Source organism: Barbus barbus (assembly GCF_936440315.1).
Source record: "Barbus barbus genome assembly, chromosome: 48".
Lineage (NCBI taxonomy): Eukaryota > Metazoa > Chordata > Actinopteri > Cypriniformes > Cyprinidae > Barbus > Barbus barbus.
Window position 1 is genome coordinate 21,643,876 of NC_136726.1, and position 25,513 is coordinate 21,669,388.

Consider the following 25,513-nt stretch of genomic DNA (forward strand, 5'->3'; position numbering starts at 1 on the left):
CACCAAACTTATCTATGCCACATTGTTCATTTTGGAAGTAAACCTTTGCCCATTTGGTGATACCTGTGATTTGTCCTAGATGCAACGCTGCGCTTTTGCCTGGTGTGTGACTAACATATTTTGTTATTTTGATTAGATAATCATCAAGTGTTCTAAAATAGAAGCAAATAAAGTGTGAGAGTACACACACAATATCTAAATGTAATTGCTTTGGCTTTTGTGTAGATATTTAAAGATAGCCATCTTTAGCATGACTATTGAAATGAAATGGTAACACTTTACAATGAGAGTCTATTTGTAACATTAATATTAACGAAAGCTAAGTATTGTTCCTAAGTGTGTTCATTTCAACATTAAATATCACTAATACATTTTTAAATTGTAAAGTTGACATTAGTTTTTAAACTATAAACTAACTTTAATGATCAGTATAATAATAAATATTAATATTTTTATTAATTTTCTATACTTTTTTTTAATTGTATGTGTCGCTATAGTACTCTAAGAGCAATGGTTGTTAGGGTGTTCTGGGAAGTTGCTAGGTGTTGTCTCTTTTCTCACATCTTTGCAAACACTACTAAAAATGACTAATGTGAATCCCAAACTCTGGTTTTCTTTTAGGTTACGGTGACTACGATAGGCTATGGAGACAAAGTCCCTCAGACGTGGATTGGGAAGGCCATCGCCTCCTGCTTTAGCGTGTTCGCGATCTCCTTCTTCGCTCTGCCTGCGGTAAACACACCGACTCCTGTCTTTCTCTTTGCGCACACACACACACACACACACATTCTCTGAGCTTGTCTGGCGCCCCGGGGCAGTGTTTTCCTATAGAGGCCCTCCAGTAATGGGGTCCAGGGTTAATGTGGTCCATTTAAGAGTGATAGGGCCTCCAGGGGCCTCAGGGGCCCGCGGTCCTCATGTTACACATTATATAACATGCATCTGCAACATTAGGCTTAAGCACAATTCCAACCAGAAACATGACAGAATAACTCGGCAGATGTCGCATTTTGCTTAAAATTAAAAATGGACTTTTCGACCAGATACAATTAAATTATATGTATATTTAAATCAATATACAGTACTTTAATTTAAAATTTATAAAAATACATATTTAGAATATAAATAATTTCAAACATAATTTACAGTTCAAATAAATGTATTATATAAATGAAAATAGACGTATATAAGATTATATATAATTATAATAAATTCTAAATTATATATCGTTTTAAATTCATGTGTAATAAATTAATATACAACTGTAAAGTAAATAATGTTTAATATAAATATAATGTAAAATCATTTATATAAATATATATATATGATTCATTCACATTTTGTAGCAGTACTAAATTAATTTGAATAATAATAATAAAAAAAAGCATGCTATAAGTGTGAGTTTTTCCATGTAGTTTATTTATTTTGTGGTAGCTGAACATTTGAACTGTCTTCCTCTGTGTGCAGGGCATTCTGGGATCTGGTTTTGCTCTTAAAGTCCAGCAGAAACAGAGGCAGAAACATTTTAACCGGCAGATTCCTGCCGCAGCCTCTCTAATACAGGTGACAAACGACAGTTAAAGCTACGGCCACAACACAATGAACATTTCTTCCTTAACATACCATAAATAACTCTGTCCCACGTTCAGACGCTGTGGAGATGCTATGCCTGCGAGAAGTCTGACGGCTGTTCGGCCACGTGGAAGATGTACGTGCTGACGGGCGACTACATCCCCATCATAAACTCTGAAAACTCCAGCCCGGGCAACTTCAGACGGCTGGTGAGGAGAAATGCTCCCTGCTCCCTCCCCACGTCTGCAAACGGATATTTCTCTGTCTTGTCTTTCAAGTCTTTTGTGTTGTGTTTTTGATCATTGTCATGTTCCTTCCTGTCAATTGTCCTGATTGAGCCTCTATAGTGGGCCTCTGCAAAGTGCAGACAGTACAAGCATTTTTCTAGAGGGGTTATTGTGTGTTACGTCCTTTCTTTAGGCTCATGTGAGTTCTCAGAACACATGTAAAGGTCTCTGAGGGTAAACAGTAGAGGGTGTGATGGGTGTTTCAAATGAATTTAGATGAATGTTAGGAAGTAAAAATAGCGAGACTATAACCTGACTATTTTTTTTAGTAGCGTGACATTAGCTTTTCCAGTAACAGATTATTTTCCACATGGCTACCTTGCTGTTTTTTGCCATTTTTTTGCTGTAAAGTGTTATAGAAATAGTTCATTCGGTTGGTTCTTTATTTTGACTTCGACTGCTTATATTGTAGTGTGACACAAGCTCGGCTGTTTTCAGAGCTTTCCCAGCTTTTACAAAGATCTTTTTCCTACAAAGTAGTGGCGTAGCATGACATAATCAAACATGCTATTCTAGAATGTTGTGATGTGAAGATTCATTTATTTGACTGAATCAGTTCAAGTAAGCGAACTGATTCAGAAAATGATTCACTGATTCTTTTGAGTAATTTCCTGTGCGGCATTTTATATTATCTTTATTACAGCAAAATATTTATTGAAATGCTGCTTTTAGTCACTATATTTTTGTCTTTTGGGTATTTTTGAGTTTGCGGTCATTTATTTATTTATTAAAGAAATTCAGCAAGGATGCATTCAATTATCAAAAAAAAAAAAAAAAAACACACAGTTAAGACATTTATAATGTAACAAAAAATATTTCTATTTAAAAAAAAGAATTCTGGAAAAAAAATCAGCTTTGCCATCAAAGGAATAAATAATATTTAAAAAACAACAACTGTAAATTGTAAAAATATGTAACAATATTACTGTTTTTATTGTATGTTTTTAAATAAATAAGTATAAAAATGCATCCTTGGTGAGCATAAGACACTTCTTTCAAAAACATAAAAAAATTGACTGACCCCCAAAAAAATTACTGACCCCAAACTTTTGAGTGGTAATGTATATGAAGGTGTTTGTAGTTGTATTAGTTATTATTAAGTTTAGAGTCAACATTATATTACGTTCACAACTCATTTTACTTACATAATGTCACATTTACAGTCAATGTGATATTCAACATGAAAATGTAGGATGAGACTTGATATTATTAATTGGAAATCAATTGTACTGTATGATAATTGTAAAGTGTCCTAATAAAATATGAGGAAGTGAAAACATACATTTAAGCATTTCTTAGTTGTTTTTAGTGTTAAATATTTGATAATGTATTAAGCATGGTAGCTTTTTGTTAGTAGCCTGCAGTGTAACTGTATTTTCTCTCTTCACCAAACAGAAGGTTGCTCGTCATTTAACAAGTTCAGATGATGATAACCTTCCCCAAGACTGCGTTCGATTGACTTCCAGTCACGGAGAGTGTGTGTTTGACACGGATCCAGAAGGTTTTTGCCATTCAACGTTTTAATTAACGCCGCTGTGTGACGGCTTTAACCCCGCGGTGTGTTTCACAGGGCTTTTCTGAAGAGAATCCAGGTCAGGATGTAGGTTTAGGTGTGAGAAGCGCGGCGAGAGACCTGATGTCATGGGACAGAGTCATTTCTCGCTTGACCCCGCCGCCCCTCTTTGTCTGCCGCACACAAAGATGCAGTCAAATGCAATGATGTCATCGCAGCCGCTCTCCTGGGAGCAAAAGCTTTGTGTAACGCAACAACAACAAAAAAATCTTTGTGTAGCTCTGACTCCAAACGTATTGGGCAGCGCGACGGCCTGACTGTTCTCCTTCATAAACCTCTCATTCAGGACAGCCGGATTTATTTCCCCCCCGCAGCAGTTATTCAGGCCAGCGGGAAGCTGTGACGTGACTAATATTTCACTCACTTGTGTAGGTTGCGGAGTCACCGCAGAATTCATTAATTCACAAAATGCATATTCTCCAAAAAAGGGCAAATTTGAATTTCATATCTGCGGGATTTTGATGTGCACAGACGTGTCGTTTTTTTGCATAAGCCTCATCGACGTTTCTTGGGAAGAAACAAAGAGCGTCTTGGAGCTGCGGTTTATCAGATTACATTTGAGATTAAATGTGGCTTTGTTTTGGGATTTAGGACTCATACGTCACAGCTGGAGGAATTCTGAATTTCTCTTAATTTCAATAATGCATAATGGCGAGTACTGTAAATCGTCATTTACTCACTGTCGTGTCGTTCCAAACTTGTATGGTTTTTCGTAAAACGCTTCTGATGAGTATTTTCCATTGTTTTTCATATGAAAATGACATACACTGCCAGTCAGAAGTTTGGAATAATTGAGTGGTTTTAATGTAAAGTCTTTTCTGCTCATCAGGGATGCATTTATTTAATTAAAAATGCAGTAAAAAAGTACAATTGTCCCCAAAAATATTATTACAGTTTAAAAGAACTGTTTTCCATGAGAATGTATTTTAAAGCAGTAAATAAGTATATTATAATGATTTCTTAAGGATCATGTGACACTGAAGACTGGAGTAATGATGTTGAAAATACAGCTTTGCATCACAGGATTAAATTACATTTTAAACTATATTCAAATAGAAAACAGTTATTTTGAATTGTAATAATATTTGTGTTTTACTGCATTTTTGATCATATAAATGCAGCCTTGGTGAGCAGAAGTAAAAGCAGTTAAAAATCTCAATTATTCCAAATTATATTGTCCACGTGACTCGTGTTTTTGATCATTTTCAGTGAATTATTTCTTTATGAAGTCCATGTAATGTTGTCCCTCTTGTCTTCTCAGAGTAAGCGGTACAAACGGAAGCCGAAGGCCACACGTGATAATGGTTCTCTGGGTCCCGGAGCAGAACGAGCCCTCTCCATCCCACAGATCACCTACGACCACATCGATGATAAAGACGGGGTCTTTTCTGAGGAGTCCACTGGTATGACAGATTTTCTATGTTTAGTCAGTTGTATAATGCACAGCTGTGAGTGCTTAGTCTTTCATCAGTCTGGGTTCCATCAGTATATTTCCCGTTATCTTTCTCTAAAAACATGTACAAATTTATTAAATAATTATTTTGAGCCACGAAAACAGAATCAGTCAGCTCCCTGATGAATCACAAGTGTTATTTTTTACTATTATTTATATACTATTATAGTATTTATTATTAATATTTTGAATTAGCTTTTAGTTTTATAGTTTCCCATTTTAATTTAAGTTTTTGCAATTTATTTATGTGCTTTTGTCATTTTTTTTTATTTATTTTATTCAGTACTTTGTTGCTTCGTGTTATTGTTACTTCATCTTCAACTTATTTATATCAGTTACTTGCCAAGGCAACATTTCTATCAAGGCATCATTTTATTTTTATTTTATTATTAAGTTTGTTTTACCATCTGATATTTATATTTTATTTAGTTTTTATTTTGATATTTATTTTATTTATAGTTATTTAGCTTTATTTTAAATGACTGAAAATGATTTTGAATGGTTTTAGATAATGATAACAAAACTAATCACTACATTTGAGAAAGTATTTATTTTAAGTATTTATTGTAAGTATATTTTCAGGTTTTATTTGAATTTGAGTTTAGGTTTAATAATTAGTTTTTTTAAATTTTTATTAGTTTTTTTATTTATTTATTATTAATATTTCCATTTGGCTGTATTTTATTTTATTTTTATTGTATCTGATTGAGGAAGTTTTCAAATTCAAAGGTTTACATTGCTATTTGAATTTGAGGCATTTATGCAAAGGCTTTTCAGTCCTATTGGGTACACACAATATTTTCATAATAATTTTAATACATTTGAATAGTTTTTATTTTAATTATAAAATAAAATGAATAAAAAAAACAATTACATTTTTGACATTTTTAGGAGTTTTTAAACACCTCAATCGACCCGATTAGCAACATAAACCTATGAATCCAAACACTTTCTCAATCAAAAAAAAAATTAAATAATAAGTTAAAAAATTTAAATTAATATAGTGTAGTCAAAAGTACTGACTTCGGTACCAGTCGGTACTGCAATTTTAAAAATGTCAAATCTTAGCGGGAAATGGACGTTTTTAAAATTAAAATAATTATGAAAATATTGTGTGTACTCAATCAGACTGAAAAGCCTTTTTTGATTGAGAAAGTGTTTGGATTCATAGGTTTATGTTGCTAATCGGGTCGATTGAGGTGTTTACATGAAGGCTTTTCAGTCTGATTGAGTCATCAATGCGATTAACAGATGATTCGTTTGCATGTAAATATAGAAGAGAAAAGAAGAGAAGCTTGTTCCTGATGTTTCTTTTTAACTCTGTCACATGAAAAGTGTATCCGTTAAATGAATTAGACTGCTGCAAATTTGAGCTTGATTTTATTAAAGACAAGCATGTGATATCTGACTCATATCAGCCAAATTCAACACATATATCTAATCTGGCTGCCAAAAAAAACCAGGAAATGCATGTGTAGTGCAAAAATATGGTTTCAGCGCTGGAGCAAAGTTTCTTCTTCAATGGCGTGTTCAGTGCAATTCATCAACCTGAAAACAAGACACAAAAGAGGCTCTTGTCGTTTATTTACTCCATTCTAGTACCCCATAAATTGAGCGGAAGTGTTACGCCGCGCGATAAAGAAGGCGGAGAGATGAAAAGCCGGCGCTTCGACCTGACCCATTTTTCCATATTGAATACTGTAGATGTCATTTTCCACATGCGAGTGGAACGCATCCGGTCCACTGCTGTTAATAAGTTTGTTTTTATGGGTTTTCCTGTCAAATGGCTTCATCATAAAAGCAAACACATTAACACAGACGGTCCCCAGCAGAGAAGCCTCTTCTGAAGCTTAATTACGACTGAAGAGGGGAAAGATAATGAAATCACAGCACATGTCTGCAGGCCTTTGAACTCTGGGAAACGGAAAGATAAAAACATGTTCAGCGGTTTGGCTTATCAAAGCCTAGAGTCGGTTACATAGTCTGTAAGATATTAGAGCAAAAGTCTGTTTTCGTCATAAGCGTGTCATAAAACCAAATTTTAGGTAAAAGAAAGTGGCATGTGCAACCCATAATGTGTCGTATTTCAGAGTGAAACTGGATATTTAACTAGAAAACATGGTTTTTGTCTGTTGGGAATTGATTGAATTGTGAAAAAGTAGATCAGATGTCACACTGAGTGTGAACGGTTACATGTTTTTCCCTTCACGCAGGCATCACAACATTTTTCCGATCATCAGGTGAGAGCTTTCTCTCCGTGCCGCTGTGGTTTACTGCTTGCTGCTGCTTCTGCTTTTTTGCAAGTGCATGTTGTGTTACTGTGGCATCATGTCGCTTGCTACATGAAGACAAAAAATGCATTCATTTTAGCAAAATGTGAACGTTCAAAGTGTGTCAAAGCAGCAAGTCATTGCCATTAACACATATAAAAAATTAATAGATAAAAAGAATATTAAATGAGTTCAATTTTTAAGGTCTCTAAATGATCAGCGTGATTAAAAATTTTATTACACACAATTTTTTTGCAAGTAAATGGCCTTTTAGTATAATTACAAATGTACAGAATTTCATCTTCTTACTTCTTGGCCATGTAAATAACATCTGCAAAATATCTACAAAATTGCATATTTTTGCTCAGTTTGGGTCTTTGAATAAATTATGCACTTTTTTATGGCGGATTTAATCTTGCATGCAGTGTTGTTTTAGTATGATTGAGATGCTTTTTATAGTTTTTAAAAAAATTTAGATTTTCATTTTTTTCCACTTTCATTTTAATTTTAGTTAACGTTTTAGTAATTTTGATGTGCATTTTTTATTATTTATATTATTTATTGTTTTTCTATATGTGCATATATATAATTTTAATTTCAGTTTTAGTTATTAACTAAAAAAGTTATTTAGTTTCTTTGGCAACTAGTTGAAATAAATTTATTTTATTTAAGGTAACATTTTTTTATTTATTTAACTATAATAACGCTGCTTGTTAGACAGCGTCTCTGGAGTCTTGAGGCATTTTGAGGGTCATCAGCGACACAAATATACCTAGATGAAGTGGGATGGCACTCAAATGGTTCAGGTCATACTTAGAAGGGAGAGGTTATTATGTGAGTATAGGAGAGCATAAGTCTAAGTGGACGGCCATGACATGTGGAGTCCCACAAGGCTCAATTCTTGCACCGCTCTTGTTTAACCTGTATATGCTCCCACTAAGTCAGATAATGAGGAAGAACCAAATTGCCTATCACAGCTATGCTGATGATACCCAGATTTACCTAGCCTTATCTCCAAATGACTACAGCCCCATTGACTCCCTCTGCCAATGCATTGATGAAATTAACAGTTGGATGTGCCAGAACTTTCTTCAGTTAAACAAGGAGAAAACTGAAATCATTGCATTTGGAAACAAAGATGAAGTTCTCAAGGTGAATGCATACCTTGACTCTAGGGGTCAAACAACTAAAAACCAAGTCAGAAATCTTGGGGTGATTCTAGAGACAGACCTTCGTTTCAGTAGTCATGTCAAAGCAGTAACTAAATCAGCATACTATCATCTCAAAAACATTGCAAGAATTAGATGTTTTGTTTCCAGTCAAGACTTGGAGAAACTTGTTCATGCCTTTATCACCAGCAGGGTGGATTACTGTAATGGTCTCCTCACCGGCCTTCCCAAGAAGACCATTAGACAACTGCAGCTCATCCAGAACGCTGCTGCCAGGATTCTGACTAGAACCAGAAAATCTGAGCATATCACACCAGTCCTCAGGTCCTTACACTGGCTTCCAGTTACATTTAGGATTGATTTTAAAGTACTTTTACTCGTTTATAAGTCACTCAATGGCCTAGGACCTAAATATATTGCTGATATTCTCACTGAATATAAACCGAACAGACCACTCAGATCATTAGGATCGAGTCAGTTAGAAATACCAAGGGTTCACACAAAACAAGGGGAGTCTGCTTTTAGCTATTATGCGGCCCACAGTTGGAACCAGCTTCCAGAAGAGATCAGATGTGCTAAAACATTAGCCACATTTAAATCAAGACTCAAAACTCATCTGTTTAACTGTGCATTTGAATGAGCACTGTGCTATTTGTCCGAACTGACTGCAATACATTTTAGGTATAATCATTTTCTTTAAATTTATTTTAAATCATTTTCTATATCATTTTAAAATTCCTTGTTTTTATTATTTTTATTTCCATGTTTTTATTGATTTTAATGTCTATTTCACTTTCTTTTATGTAAAAGCACTTTGAATTACCACTGTGTATGAAATGTGCTATATAAATAAACTTGCCTTAACTTGGTGGTCCTGCGAGGCACGACATTTCGTTCCACTGCATGTCCCCACATGTAGCGGAATGACAATAAAGCTCAACTTGAACTTGAACTTGAACTTGCCTTGCCTTGAAGTGTCAAAGGTCACACGAGTGCAAAATCGATTAAATTACTCAACTTTATACATTATAAAGCCACCTCAGACGGTTTTGCTCATGTTGCAGTGTTTTCTTGACATTTTAATGTTCATATTGATCATGTTCTGCCTCTGCTGCTCTTTCTTGTCTTGTTTTTGTCGTATAGCATGATCTTTTGCGCTTTTTCTTTGTGTCTGCATGTCAACAGACCGCCAGCGCTCGTGGTCGGCTTTCGCGCTCAGCTGTCCTTCTTCTCCAGGTATCCGTCTTTCTATTTCTCGCTTCCATTTTGCAAATGCTCTCCTGCTTTCTCAGTTTCTTTTCTTGAGTTTTCTCCAAAATGCATACATTTTCTGACTTAAATCTATGTATTTGTTTTCATTCTAGCACATCTAAATACTTACTTGTTGCATTTTCTATGTCATGTGAGTTGGTGGTTTAATGGACGTATTGTAATTTTCTCTACAGTTAAGAAAAAACTGGACAGCCCTGATATCACACGCAACAACAGCCTGATGGATGAGCTGGACTTCATGGCCGAAGACTTCCCTCTTCCTGTGGTTACAGACGCTTCACAGTGAGTTGCTCTGGTTTTTACCCATTCATGCAACGCTTTCTTCGGGTCAAAATGGCATTAAATGTTTGCGTTTGCTCCATCCACGTGTCTCTTCTGTGATTGCTCACTCGTGTGTGAATTGCAGGCAGAAATGTTGTTCAGTTTAGTAGCATTTGTGTATATGGTGTAAACATCAGATGCATTTGGATTTTCTACTTTTTCCCGTCATTTCATTTGTCTGTTAAAGCATTCTCACTTTTCATCCTTTTTCATCTGAAACATCTCAAGATCTGCCTCTCCCTCAGCTGTGAGATGAAGGAAAGCGCCTCTTTCTGTCTTTCAGTCTGTTGAGAAGCCCGTTTGTGGCAAAGGAGGAAGAATCAGTCTCTACTCAGCACCTGAATACAACCAGGTACTGCTTCCTGTCTGTTTCCTGTCTTATGGGTTTGATTTTGTGATCAGCCTGGAAGGTGAGATGTTCTCTCACTTTTGGTAGTATTAGTATTATTTTAAGATATGATCAATACCAATCTCTATACAATAATTTGAACAAAATATTTACCCAGTTAAATCCTAGAAGTTCTAGTATCCTAGATAAATTATGGAAATTAATTTGTCAGAAAATGTGAAAACCTTGTGTAACTCAGTTCAGCTGATTCACTGAGAAGATGATTGAATGATTCTTTCACAAATTCACACAGACGATTATTTGATAACTGAAATGATCTTTGCCCAAACTCATTCTGGCAACTGTGAAATGTTAAATGACTCGGTCTGTGTCTATAGTTTCTGTTAGTCGGTAGATTAGCGTTTGTCTGGGCTGGACACACAGGTCTGTTTCCGAGCCACACCTGTGAAAGCATCTCATGTGACTTCCAGTACTGTGCTCTTCTGACACTGAACGCTTTCTGCTCTCTTGTTGCCCATGATGAGGTGTGTTAGCTTGGGCCTGTCCAGGGAAATGAAAGGATATCTCTCTCATTAGGGCCTGTGAGAAGCCCTGAATGAGGCAAATAAACAACAGGAAGGGCGTGAGAGAGGAAGTGGGCGGCCCGTGGTATAAAGGGATGCTGGGTGTAGACGCAGAAATTTCACACTTTACAACATTGAAAGGAATAGTTCACCCAAAAATGAAAATTAGGTAAAAAATTCACTCACACATGCCATCCAAGATTAGGATGAGTTTGTTTCTTCATCAGATTTGGGGAAATGTAGCATTGCATCACTTGCTCAGCAATGGATCCTCTGAAGTGAATGGGTGCCGTCAGAATGAGAGTCCAAACAGCTGATAAAAACATCACAATAATCCACACCACTCCAGTCCATCAGTTAACATCTTGTGAAGGCAAAAGCTGTGTGTTTGTAAGAAACAAATCCATCATTAAGATGTTTTTAACTTCAAACGGCCGCTTCCAGCTAAAATACAAGTCCATAATCCATAATATTGTTCTTTCTAATGAAAAAGTCGTCTTGTCTGAATCAGGAGAGAAATATGCACAGATCAAGCACTGATTACCAGCCAAAACAGCTCTAAACATGTGAGTGGATTTTGATGTGAGACGACAACAGAAGATGGACTTTTCTTCCTCACTGGAGGAAGCGTTATTATGGATTATGGACTCGTATTTAATTGAATAGTTAAAACGTCTTAAGGATGGAATTGTTTCTTACAAACACGCAGCGTTTCACTTCACAAGACATTAACTGATGGACTGGAGTGGTGTGGATTACTTGTGGATTATTGTGATGTTTTTATGTCTCTCATTCTGACGGCACCCATTCACTGCAGAGCATCCATTGGTGAGCAAGTGATGCAATGCTACATTTCTCCAAATCTGATGAAGAAACAAACACATCTTGGATGGCCTGAGAGTGAATACATTTTCAGCAAGTTTTCATTTTTTGCCAAACTTTTCCTGTAAATCAGAGTTTGAGCCAAAAGTACTGTTTAGTAGTTGTGTTATTTTTCAATCCCTTTGTTTTATGAGCATCGTCTTTGTGGCTCAGATTGAGCTGTGTTTTTCTGTTTAGCCTTCTCTTTTGATAAATGTAACATCATCCTGACACACTTTTCAGGTCTGTCTGGATAAGGTTGATGTGCTGTTTGATTGGTCTGACCTTTGACCCCATCTGTGAACGCATGCTGCCACAGTAACACACATCAGCCTAATCCTGAAATCTCCATCATTATAGACTTAAACCGAGACTTAAAATGTGAATGAACTTTTGTAAAATATTCCACTACAGTTATTTTGTGTGGTTAGCAAACGGTCCACAAAAGCGTGTTGTTCTTTTAGATATTCGGTCTAGTCTCGCCAAGAATGAACGGAGTGGGAACACACATCGTATTGACACAAAGCAACTCTGTCTGAGAATGAGAGGATGTGGCGGAGGCGGAGAGAGTATGAAATCATCTCTTACTCATGTGCTTATTGAGATCATTCACACTGAAAAACTTCAGTCACAGACAGCTTCTGATAATACAGAATGAAATATATAAATCTGAGAGCTCAGAATCTCAATTAAGAATGTAGAATCAACTTTCTCTCTTTCTTTGAGTTTGTTTGGCATGCTGTGCTTCTCATACTATGTTCACAGTATGCTAATTCAAAATGTGCAGTATACATTCAGAGCACACTGTGTAGGATACTGTATCTCACAATGCAATGCACTCCACTTGACCTTTCATTTGTAATATGATGAATGGAAAAAGGTTAATAGCTTTACCATAAATTGTAATAAAATGCAAAATAAGCATTTTAAATATTTACTGTGATTTAAATAAATTTGCATAATATATGCATTATATGCAGTATGCATGCATAGTATAATATATGCTATAGTGATCTTGCAATTATATATTCAGATACTATTTTTTTATATATTTCTAATTGTAACAATATTTAACATGCCATTTTTAAATCCATTTTAGCTATTAAAAATACTTTTATATATTATTTAGTATAATTCATAAAGTGTGTTTTATACCATTTTGATGTGCATTTATATTTAACATACTGGGTTATTAACTAAAACCATAAAAAAATTGTTGAAATAAAATAAATTCTACCTGAAAAAAATATATATAATAAAAAAATGAATAAACGTTATTTTATTTTAGCAAGTTGCCAAATACGACATTTCACATTTTTAGGTTAATATGATGTATCAAAATAACTAAAACTTAATTAAAAATGAATATTTTAAAAAGACATTTTAAAAAGTAATAAAAAGGATTAAAAACATTATAAAATTTCTAAAATTCTAAAAGTAAAAATAATATGAAAACAGAAATTATAAAAATAGACTAATTCAAAATATTAACAAAATAACTGTTAATATATTTATATTTAATATCATTGGTTATTTGCTTTTTTCAAATTTTTGTCTCAATTCTTTTTTTCTAAATTATGATTTTTGATTGTGTATTTATCTATATTTATATTGCAGTTGTTTGGTCACATCGGTCATCTGTTGCTCTATAAATAAACTGACAGCGATGTTGCTTTATGCACTATAAAGTACAATGAAAAGCCTCTTTCTAATAATTATTTCTAATAATTTCTAATAAAACATTTATTGTTGTTTGGAATATATATTTATGTTGGATGTGTATTAGTGTATAAATACCAATATGTGAGTCAAAATGATGGATCATTTGGATAAAAGCATCTGCTAAATTAATAAATGTAAATGTGGAGCAGATCACATATGTTATTTTATATGCTTTTTTTCTACATTATACAGCACAAAATAATACCTTGTGCTTGTTTTCCAAACACAAGCCCGTCTGTCTCTTTCTCTCCGTCCTCCACCCATGTTTGTCCAGCACAATCCCAGAATTCCTCAGTGATATCATTGCTGGAGCATGTGTGTTTGTTCATCAGTGCTGTATGCGTGAGTCTTTCTCCAGCCTCAGAGTGGGTCTCAGATCAGATCTGAGACGGTGTAACCAGCCAGACTCAATGAAAGCTCTTTTCATGAGGACTGAAATGAAAGCGCAGGATTTGTAGGGGCTCGTGTCTAATGAATTGCTGTGGCGTCGTGAGAAGATCTTTTACTGTGTTCTGGCTGGAATGTTTGGAAATGAGCTGAGCACTTAAACCGTTTGCACCGCCGGCTCCTGGTCAAATATCATTCAGGATTTCCACGAGATTTATTGCTTGTGTAACAAGGGCACTTGGCTTCCAGTGTCGTGTAGCCAGATGTTTGACTGTCGGCATAAAGTCCAGTCCAGGAGCTTACTCTGTGTATTATTAAATGTATTTAAATTAACTTGATTAATGTGTCTTTATTTTATATATATATATATATATATATATATATATATATATATATACACTATATATTTTGTGTGTGTGGGTATACACACCGGTGAGTGGCCGGTGAGTGTGTGTGTGTATGTATGTATATACACACACACACACACACACACACACACACACATATATATATATATATATATATATATATATATATATATATATATATATATATATATATATATATACTAAATTAAATATATAAATTAAATTTCACTAAGTTAAAATAAATACATTTTTAATACAAATTTAAAAACATTAATTTTCCATTCAATTTATTTTAGAAAAACAATATGATATCTATTTCTATTTACTTAAAAATCTATTTAATATTATGTATATATATGATATTATTGTATAAAATACATTTATTAATACATCCCCCGGTTTCACAGACAAGGCTTAAGCTAGTCCCAGACTAAAATGCATGTTTGAGCTGTCTCAACTGAAAATATCCTGCTCTTACATATCTTAAAATATGTCAGTGTCATTGTTCTGTGCCATGATTCACACCTTAATGTTTTCTTCTAAAGCATTTTTTTAAAGGTTGTTTAAATATTTAATTTAACTAAGGCCTAGTCCTGGCTTAAACTAAACCCCGTTTGTGAAACCGGGCCCATATGTTTTAATACACACACACACACACACACACACACACACACACACACACACACATACATACATACATACATATATATATATATATATATGTTAAATAAATTGTCAATAAATACATAAAATATAAAATTATTATTTTTTTATTATTATTGATTTAAATTAAATATTTTACTTCATTTTATTTGTAATTTAAAATTTACTTTATTATTTAAATATAGTAAATAATATAGATATTTACTTCAAAAAAAAGTGTGTGAATATGTATTTATATATGACTGTCAGCAACGACTGTATCAGCACTTTTGCATGTCTTGATCTGGGCAGATTGCAGTAATGACAGACAGTCTGCCCATTTTCTTTTTCAAGTTTTTTCTTCTCCAGGCCTGTCCTCTATGCCACAACAAATCTTTCAGAAATTGAAAATAAAAAAAAAAGAGATGGGAAAGAAAAATAAACACAGGAAATTGCTGTTTTTGCAGCGTCGCTCCGTTCAGGGAGTCAGATGCCACGCTCTCCATGTTTTGTTTTTAAGCAGGGTCACGTTGAACGACATACCGGTGTGTTTATTTTGTTTGAGCTTGACCTCTAACCCACCCGTCATTCCCATCAAGCCCTTATTAGTGAACATTAAAATGTTTGGGTTTTGATTTAGTTGTAATTGCACGTCAAATCATTTCACTCTGGCCCAGCGTTAGTGTTTTTATTTTCGTTTGACATTGTTTTGATGAGCTATTGTTATTTTGATTGGGTTTTTTAGTATGCAATACTGTGAAATTGGTGTAATGTGGAGGTAATTGTAGGTTAATGGAAGGGAATGAATAAATTAATTTAAATATTAGTATAAACACTGAGAGCAGATGGAATTACTGTTAAATTAACTCTATGTTTACTTGGCCAGCGGTTCTCGACTGCTGGGTTACAACATCAAAATGGTTAACAAAACTATGTGTAAACATGGTTTGTTTGACTATGTGAATTATTCATAGTAAAAAGACAAAAATATTGGGCAGTTCATGGTAATAATATTAATCATCATCATCATTTATTCTATTGATTTATTTTTTTTAAGTTATTTTAGTATTGTATATTTTATTATAGGCCTATATTTGTTTAAGAATTATATATAAAGATAGATATAGAAGCAGGGCACTACGTTAGCTAAAATCCTTGTCATTATTTCCTCATCCTTGTCTTTGTTATTAGAAAATAAGACCGTGTGATTACCCACATTCTTCAAAATATCTTCTTTTGAGTTTATCACAAGAAAGAAATTAATACAGGTTTGGGACAACATGTGAGTGAGAAAATAATGATGGAAATGTTATTTTTGGGTGAAATATTTCTTTAATGACAAGTGGCAGCGTGTGTGTGCTTCATGTGTAAATGCGCTCAGAAAAAGCCCATCTCAGAGCAGCATGTGAAATGTTTAACCGATCCAGGGTCACAAGCTGTATGCTGAATTATTTTTTACCTCATTGTTTTTTTCTTGCTTTAAGCAAAAACCTCAATGTATGTATTTTTGTATAATATTTATATATTTGTGCTAAAAACAAGAAAAATATTTTCCAGAGGAAAAAATAAACAATTTAAAATATGTGGTGGAACGGGAGATTCGCATCAAGGATGTGCAGCCGACAAATCTGCAGCAACTGCGTGATGCTATCATGTCAATATGGACCAAAATCTCTGAGGAATGTTTCCAACACCTTGTTGAATCTATGCCACGAAGAATTACGGCAGTTCTGAAGGCAAAAGGGGGTCCAACCCGGTACTAGCAAGGTGCACCTAATAAAGAGGCCAGTGAGTGTGCATATATATGTGTGTATATATATATATATATATATATATATATATAAATGTGTGTGTGTGTATATGTGCATACACATATACACACACACACACACATACCCATACATACACATAAATATATACAGGTGCATCTCAAAAAATTGTAATATCGTGAAAAAGTTCATTTTTTTTATCATAACATTTCTAAAAGTGAAATTTTCATATATTCTAGATTCATTACATGTAAAGTAAAACATTTCAAAAGTTTTTTTTATTTTGTTTTAATTTTGATGATTAAATCCAGTATCTCAAAATATTAGAATATTTATATTTGAGTTTCAGTTAATGGCCATCTCTACAGTATAAATTCTGGGTATCACTTGTTCTTTGAAACCACAATAATGGGGAAGACTGCTGACTTGGCAATGATCCAGAAGACGATTATTGACGCCCTCCACAAAGAGGGTAAGTCACAGAGGGTCATTACTGAAAGCTGTGGCTGTTCACAGAGTGCTGTATCAAAGCATATTAAATGCAAAGTTGACTGGAAGGAAGAATTTGGGTAGGAAAAGGTGCACAAGCAACAGGGATGACCACAAGCTTGAGAATACTGTCAAGCAAACCTGATTCAAACACTTGTGAGAGCTTCAGAAGGAGTGGACTGAAGCTGGAGTCAGTGCATCAAGAGTCTCCACGCTCAGACGTCTTCAGGAACGGAAACAAAGTCAAAAGCATCTTACCTGGGCTGTGGAGAAAAAGAACTGGACTATTGCTCAGTGGTCCAAAGTCCTCTTTTCAGATAAAAGTAAATTTTGCATTTAATTTGGAAATCAACCAACTGTGCTTGATTGGCCAACATGCCTGACCTGAACCCCATTTGAAATCTATGAGATATTTTCAAGAGAAAGATGAGAAACAGTCGACCCAACAATACAGGCGAGCTGATGTCTCAATAGTGCCTCATCAGAGCCACAGGCTGATCGCTTCCATGCCATTCTTCACTGATGCTGGAGTTTGTGCTAAAGGAGCCCCGACCAAGTATTGAGTGCATAAATGAACATACTTTAAAGAACTTGAACTTTTCTGTTTTGCAAATCCTTTTTTTTGATTGATCTTAGGAAATATTCTAATATTTTGAGATATTGGATTTTTGACTTTCATGAGCTGTAAGCTCTAATCATCAAAATTAAAACAAAAAACTTTTGAAATGTTTTACTTTACGTTATGAAATATACGTAAAGTAAAGGTTATGAAATACGTTTAAGTTATGAAATATATGAAAATTATGAATATATGAAAGTTTAACTTTTTGAAATGTTACAATATAAAAATGAACTTTTTCACGATATTCTAATTTTTGGAGATGCACCTGTATATATATGTGTGTGTGTGTGTATCATACGGTGTTTGATAACCGCCAGCAGAAGAACAGCAAATGCCATGAGTTGCACACTTGAAAACAAAGCCCCCTAGACAGTGACCATGTGCTGATTCTGAGCGTGTCTCTCACATAGACTGACAAAGGAGTATACTTTAAAGCAGGGGTGTCAAACTCCACAACAGTTCCTGGAGGGCCACAGCCCTTCAGAGTTTGGATTCAACTCTATTACTCTAAGTAAACACACCTGATCCAGCTAATCAAGTCCTTCAGGCTTATTTGAAAACTGCCATCGATGTGCGTTGGAGCAGGGTTGGAACTAAACTCTGCAGGGCTGCGGCCGTATAGGAACTGCGTTTGACAGTCCTGCTTTAAAGGCTTGTGCACTCAACTGTTTGCCAAATGGAGCTTTGTGCTCGTGTATCCTACCTCTCTCATTCAGCACAAATCTAAATATTCCATAATATTTACATATTTGCGATGTAACATATCTGAATGCTAAACTATTATTTATTATGTAAATTATAGGCTTTGTACTTCAGTTGCATTCCAGCGGTGATGTTGTTGGGTGCGCTGATGTTTGTATTTTATTTTGATTAAGTTTCAACATTAGCAATGCTGGAACTGAGGTGTGTATGTGTGTGTGTGTGTGTGTGTGTGTGTGTGTGTGTGTGTGTGCGCGATCACTTCAACTGTTTCCTTATACCAGCAGAATCAACTTTAAACATTTATCGTCTTAATAACGCATCTCTGTAAAAGGCCTGCTTTTATTTGTGGACACTCACAATAAAAACAAAACATTGTGGTTTTATAAAATAAAGAAAACAAATAGGATGTTGCTTTCTGCCATTTGAGTTTCCTTTCTGTGAACAAATTAAGCCTGTCACAAAAATGAACTGAAACTCAGCATATATAGGCTACGTTATGTGTTGCACTGTTTTTTTCCCCCTTGTTTATCTGTTAACTCAATCAAATATATTTCAAGAATTTATTCCTTGTATGTATATATGTACTGCAGATTATATATATAATGTAATATAATATTTAGTATTACTACTGTACTACTCTCTGTTCAAAATAAATGAAAATAAACCGAGCATAGTAGATTTGTTGTTTTTTTCCTGTTGTACCGAAATCGTATCGAACCGTGATATCTGTTTTCCGTGCCACCCCTAATATAATTATTTATATATATATATATATATATATATAGAGAGAGAGAGAGAGAGAGAGAGAAAGCGAGAGAGAGAGAGAGAGAGAGAGAGAGAGAGTGTTAATAATAAAAATTGTGGTTTTTAAAGCTGACGGTAAGATGGTCAGAAATGTTTTAATAAATAACTTCAGGTTTCTCTCTCAGAGTCCCGCAGAACTAAATGTCCTCGTGTCTCTTCAGAGGTTTTTCTGTCTCTCGTGCACCTGGACAAATAACTGCTCGTCTTTCTGCTGGCTTCAGTCTGTAATGAAAACACCTGAGCGCTGTGTTTATCTGCTCTGGCTTCGGCTTCAGGTGGTCCGGTCCGCGTTCTCTGATGTGGTTTTGTTTGGGTGGGGACGGGAGAAAGAGAGCGTCAGTGTTTTAGTAGGACGTGAGCGTTATTGGATTATGACTGTATGATGTCTGATGAGATTTAAACACAGATTTCTTTATCGGTCATTTGCAAAAACACGCACTGGCGCTCTGTTTTTCTTTCCTCAACCACAGACACACGCTCTTTGATGAACTGCTGCTGGTTGTTGTGCAGGACACACCTGTGTGATGAAGCTGTCTTTGTGCATTCAGTGGCAGGGGGCGGGGCATTGTGATATGTGGGCTGGTCAGGAGGCGGAGCTTTAGTGTGCTTATGGTGTGCTCTGATTTACATATTAGCATACTGGTTACTGCATGCTTTTTTGTTGTTGTTGTTATTTTACCTGTGCAATATTGATATTATTTATACTTTTAATTTATGTTTAAGAATATATATTATGTTATTTTTTTATATTTACATTTTTAACTTTTTTTTTTCCAGCCGTTTGATCTTGGTAATATCATGAGAAAAGTGTCTTTGGCAGTAGAAAGTGGTTAGCTGCTTCTACATATTCATGTTTAATATTTAATATTATATTATATTTGTATAATTTACATTTTATATTACATTATTATTAATTATATTATTTTATGTTTACATAACACTTTTTTATCCCTTTAGATCTTAATAATGTCATTTAAAAACGTTAATATTATAACTATAATTAATTAATATTTATATTTAATATTAGATTTTTATTATTTTATATTTACCTTTTTTACGTACATTTAGTAATGTTGTGAAAAAGTGTCTTTGGCAGAAAAAAGTAGTTGGTTAATATATACATTATTATTTTTCATATTTATATTTGATATTATATTATATTTTTAATATTCTAGATTTACATTTTTTTACATAATGTTTTTCTACCATTTTATGTCTTATTTTATTTTTTATTTATTTTTTTCAGATTGAGCGATTCAAGAAAGATATGTTAAAAATCATGGTTGCTAAATCTTTGTAACACTGCAAATGAAGTGTTGAACACATTGCATTGTGGGATGCATGATTCCACACTGGTTTTTGGCAAATGTAGCTGGTCATCCTGAGGAATATGAACATGTTATTTGGTAAGTTTGATGATGCCTTCAGCTACTAAATATGAGTGCAGCACCATTTTTAAATGCATTCTGCAGAATTCCCTCCGAAATCAGAGCAGAAGTAAGCAAGCAGATTGCATCTGTGTCTAATCACGCAGCTATTCAGAACATTTTCTTACTGTGCATGCTGCATACTACTGAAATAGAGTGAGTCATATGGAAGAATGCCATTCTGTCATTGTTCTGTAAAGCAGCCAGCTTGAAGCACGGCTCTTATCTGCTGGAGCTCGCCTCGGTTCATCAGATCTGGGCAGCATCTCAAGCCTGACGCTCACACACCGCTGAGAGGCTTAACGTCTTGTTTATGTGGCATTTTGAGCCTGCAAGATGTTTTTTGTGCTTCAGAACCTCCATATTTATTGCAGATGTGGCGGTAATGCCGTTTCCGAGCAGAGTTTACGGTTGTGTTCAGGGGAATTGATGCTTCATTACACTAAGTGTTTGCAGTCGGTTGCTGTGTTCTTCAGGAGTCCAGGACATCTGAGGCCTTATAAGGAACTCCAAATGGAAGAAAGAGAGTTAGTTAATCCGATTAGCAATAATCAACTCAAGGATTTTTGCTGGTGTGTTTAAGAGAGACCAGGATCACCTGGATAAAAATCCTATTTTTTAAAAGTGTATTTTTTTGCATGAAAATGATTAGAACACTAATATTTCCAGCAGCTAAACATGGTTTTAAGTCAGTTATTTCATCTTTTTCTGTAGTGTGTCAGGAGGAAATATCCGTTTACATTTCCAAACATTCATTTTGGCATTAATTGTAATAATCCAGTGAGATTTTTGTCTGACAACAGCCATGCTCCACACAGAGATCTGATCTGATCATCATCCAGTCTGTCTGGAATGACATGAAGAAACAGAAGAAACTGAGACAGACTAAATCCAGAAGAACTGTGCAGAACAACATCTCCAAGATGCTTCAAGAAACCCACCTGCAAAGCTACAGTACTGTTAAAATTGAGGCACTTGTGTAAAAATGCGGAAAATGAGGATGCTGTCAAAAATAATGTCATAAACATAAATAAGCACTTGAGCAGAGGTTTTCAGGGAGCTTTGCAGGGAGCTTTCTTGAAGCGTCTTGGAGACGTTGCCACAGATCTTCTGGATTTAGTCTGTCTCAGTTTGTTCTGTTTCTTCATGTCATTCTGTCAAGACGCTGCTTAAAACCATTTTTTAGCTGGTGCAAATACTAGTGTTCTAATACGTTCTAATATTTTATTTATTTGTTTGTTTGAAAACATACAGAAATGGCCTAAAAATTATATATTGCTAATTTATATTGTAAAATGTATTTATTTTTACATTAAAATATATAAACATTGCATAAATATTTAAACTGATAAATATCCCTACTATATTTTAGAATTTTCATTTTGCATATAAAAAAATGTTAAGTAAAAAAAAAATAATATATATATATATATCACTATTTTTTTATACCTATTTGCCAGTGGAATTATATAAAATAATATCAGGTAAAATCAAGATTATTGAATATGAATATGTTTTTGATGTCTTATTTTATGTCTTTAAAAATGGCCTTTTTTTTCATTTATATGTTTATTAGTGAAATGTTGTTATATGCATGTGTCAATTTTATTTAATTTCTTTATTTTCTTAAATATGTGGGTATATGGTATTTATAGAGTTGTAACTTTTAGTTTTAGTTACTTTTTCTTATTTGTAAGTTGCTTTGGACAAAAGCGTCTGCTAAATGACAAAAGTAAAAGTAAAGTAAAATAATATTGCTAATTAATGTTCAATTTTATTGTTTATATTTATATTGTTATATTGTCAATTAAAATATATGAATATTGCATAAACATTTAAAAGGATAAATGTGCATAATTTTATTAATAATTGTTGTTTTGCATTTTAAATATATATTTTACAATAATATTTTACAAATATATTCTATGGTATATAACTATTTGCCAGGAAAAACAATATCAAATAGTTTCAGCAAAAATCAAGATATATATCATATCAATCTTGAAATTGTTTTTAAAAATAAATTATTATTTTTAAAATTATTGTTCTTAAAAAATAATGAAAATAAATATAAAAAATAATATGTGTGCGTGTGTGTACATTTGAAATATATTTTAGCCGGGAAAATTACTTTTTACTTTTGCATCAACTATTGTGCTATTTATGCTTGAAGTTATCATGATTGTTATTTATTATGATACCCCACACTATTTCTACTCTGGAAGAACTATTTGTACTATATAGAGTTTTCTCTAGCAGTGGTGTCTTAAAGCTGTCTGTGACTGAAAGAAGACAGACGTCTGGCGGCATGTGGATGGTTCGGGGGGTGGCTCTGCTCTGTTCAGAGTCTACAGCCGGATTCTGCTTTAGTGTTTTTGCCACTCATAACCAGAGCCATGCAGCCCTCATTAAGCCTTTCCCAGGGGTCTCGGCTCTAAGTGCCACTAATAATTCTTCCAATAAGTCTGGCTGGGTGATGAAAAGTCGGCCCTTTCTCACCACCACGTGTATACGAGCAGGAACGCAGGCGGGGTGCTGTTTGGAGGTTAAAGCAGTCTTCTGGAGAGAAAGAAGCGTTTCAGTGCTGTAATGTGTGAAATGGGATGTGATGTTACCGGAAAGGCTTTGATCTCTGCGTTTATGAATCAGAAATGCAAGCTGTTTCACTCTCATATTTTCTCTTTCCAGCTCTTGTTATCTTAGTTCTCCTAATAAACGGTGCGGTGGTGCCGTTTCCATGGAGTTTGCAGGTTGTCCTGCGAGGGTTGATGCAGCTCTCATCATTGCGCCTTTTTGGTGCTTTCTGATTTACAGTGACAAACCAACTGACAACCGATAATGCAGACTTTGTGACCAACAGAGACCACTGACTTTGCAAAATTTACTTTATTTATTTATTTATTTATTATTTTGATTATTATAAAAATTGTGAGTCTATTTGTTTAATTATTTATTTATTTTTCATCATTAATTTTACTCATTATAAAATAATAATTTACTTATTATAAACATAAGTTACCTATTAATTGATTGATTGATTGAATTCTGATTCTGATTGATTAATTGATTAATTATTTAATTAATTTCAAAGTAGTTATATAGTTGTTTAATTATCATTTATTTTACTTATTATAAATAATATTAAATTATTTTTTAAATATAAGCCATTTGTTTATTATTAAATAATAATATAGTTATTTATTAGCACAGTGATAGTTATATTTTATTCATTATAAAACAATAATCTAGTTATTTATTAGTACAGTAATAGTCATATTTTATAATATAATAATCATGTATTTATTATACAAATAATAGTCATTTATTGCATTATGTATTTATTTATTCATTTATTTTACTTATAAAATATTCATATATATAATAAACAATAATTAAATAAACAATAAACAGTAATTTATATATATTTTTAAATATAAGTCATTTATTTATTACGAGAACAAGCCATTCATTTTTTTTTTATAAAAGGGGTAGTTTATTTATTTACCTTAAACCGATGAAATAATATCTGTGAACAATATTGTTCCATCTAATAACTTGTCTCTGTCTAATTGGATTGCAGTATGTAATTGTATCAGGAAGCTGATCTCATGTGCACTGTCCCATTCGTCTAGTTCATAATATGCAGAATAACAAATTAGTTTTAGAGGTCAGTAGAGGACACAAAGCTTCAGGATGGCCCTCAAGTATGGCCACTTTGCAGAAAATATCCACTTAACGGATTCTGATTGTAGATCAACCCCCTAAATTGTTGCTCAGGAAGTGACCAGTGCATCAGTGCACTTCCTGTGTGCCTTTGATCCCACAGAGATGAGACACAACAAACTGATAGAGCAGCAGCGTCTCTGATGTTCATGAAATGCACACACACACACACACACACACGGGAACTCAGCTCAGCTCAGTGTTATCATACACTCATTTATCACAGCCAGTGTCCTGTAAGAAAAGACAAAACAAAGATAAGAACCAAATCCTGCTAAGATCGTGGGATTTGCTCCGACGATAAAGCCACTGATTTACAGCGCATAACAACAGATAAGGAAAATGACTTTTTAATTGAGTTTATATTAAATAATGTTATTTTCCCTCATCAGGACCTGGGAATGTAGAACCCTATAATTTTCATTATGCAGAAAACCATGGACAGAATTCAGTCATAAGAATGGAATTTATAGTACAATTTGGAATTTTGAAATTTCTGAATTTTGGATGCATAAATCAAAAGTAGCTCTGCATAATTAATCAGACTGCTATATGGACTAGTGTCTAATTTTGTAGGAATTGTGGCAAAAATATTACTATTGTACAGTAGAATGCACTTCTCAATATATATATATATATATATATATATATATATATATAATTATAATCTTTTAAATAAACAATTTTTTTAAATAATACACACATTTTCTTCCATGTTTTAATCTTAGCAGTAAACCTCTATTGTGCAGCACTTTGTTTGCAAGAAAATAAAATAATTTGTTACATTTTAATATTAATATATTTTAAGAGATTATTATTTTATTTTTTTGTGAGCAATTACACAGGAATATAAAATAAATCACACATCAAAAAGAAGAAACAAATGATTCAACAATGTCAAAAGCAGTAAATATGCACTGAGTGCCCTCTGCGGACACAAACCGCGATTTGAGGAAGGGGACACTTGCTCACAGAAGCGCTCCAAAGGGGACAGACAGAGTCCATGCAGCAATCTCCAACGGATCATCCGAAGACCTGGGTCCCTCGAGGACGTCTCCCAAATTTGATCAAGTCACCCAGACCATATAATCGCCACGGATAATGGTCTGCATGATTGTTGAAAAGAGCAAACAACCGAAGCAGAAACATCAGAACCATCAGTGGGGAG

The 25,513-nt window shown here is 34.0% G+C and overlaps 1 protein-coding gene across 1 annotated transcript in view; it reads left to right on the forward strand.

The window, feature by feature from the left end:
• The window catches only part of kcnq1.2 (potassium voltage-gated channel, KQT-like subfamily, member 1.2), a gene marked incomplete at its 5' end in the record, with an annotated part of 176,228 nt that overhangs the window by 27,823 nt on the left and 122,892 nt on the right, over window positions 1-25,513 (forward strand). Inside the window, 7 exons of the mRNA XM_079412507.1 lie at window positions 622-732; window positions 1,468-1,563; window positions 1,650-1,781; window positions 4,694-4,862; window positions 9,510-9,560; window positions 9,770-9,878; window positions 10,201-10,269. Of these exons, the coding sequence (XP_079268633.1) occupies window positions 622-732; window positions 1,468-1,563; window positions 1,650-1,781; window positions 4,694-4,862; window positions 9,510-9,560; window positions 9,770-9,878; window positions 10,201-10,269 (737 nt within the window). The remainder of the gene's footprint in view (window positions 1-621; window positions 733-1,467; window positions 1,564-1,649; window positions 1,782-4,693; window positions 4,863-9,509; window positions 9,561-9,769; window positions 9,879-10,200; window positions 10,270-25,513) is intronic.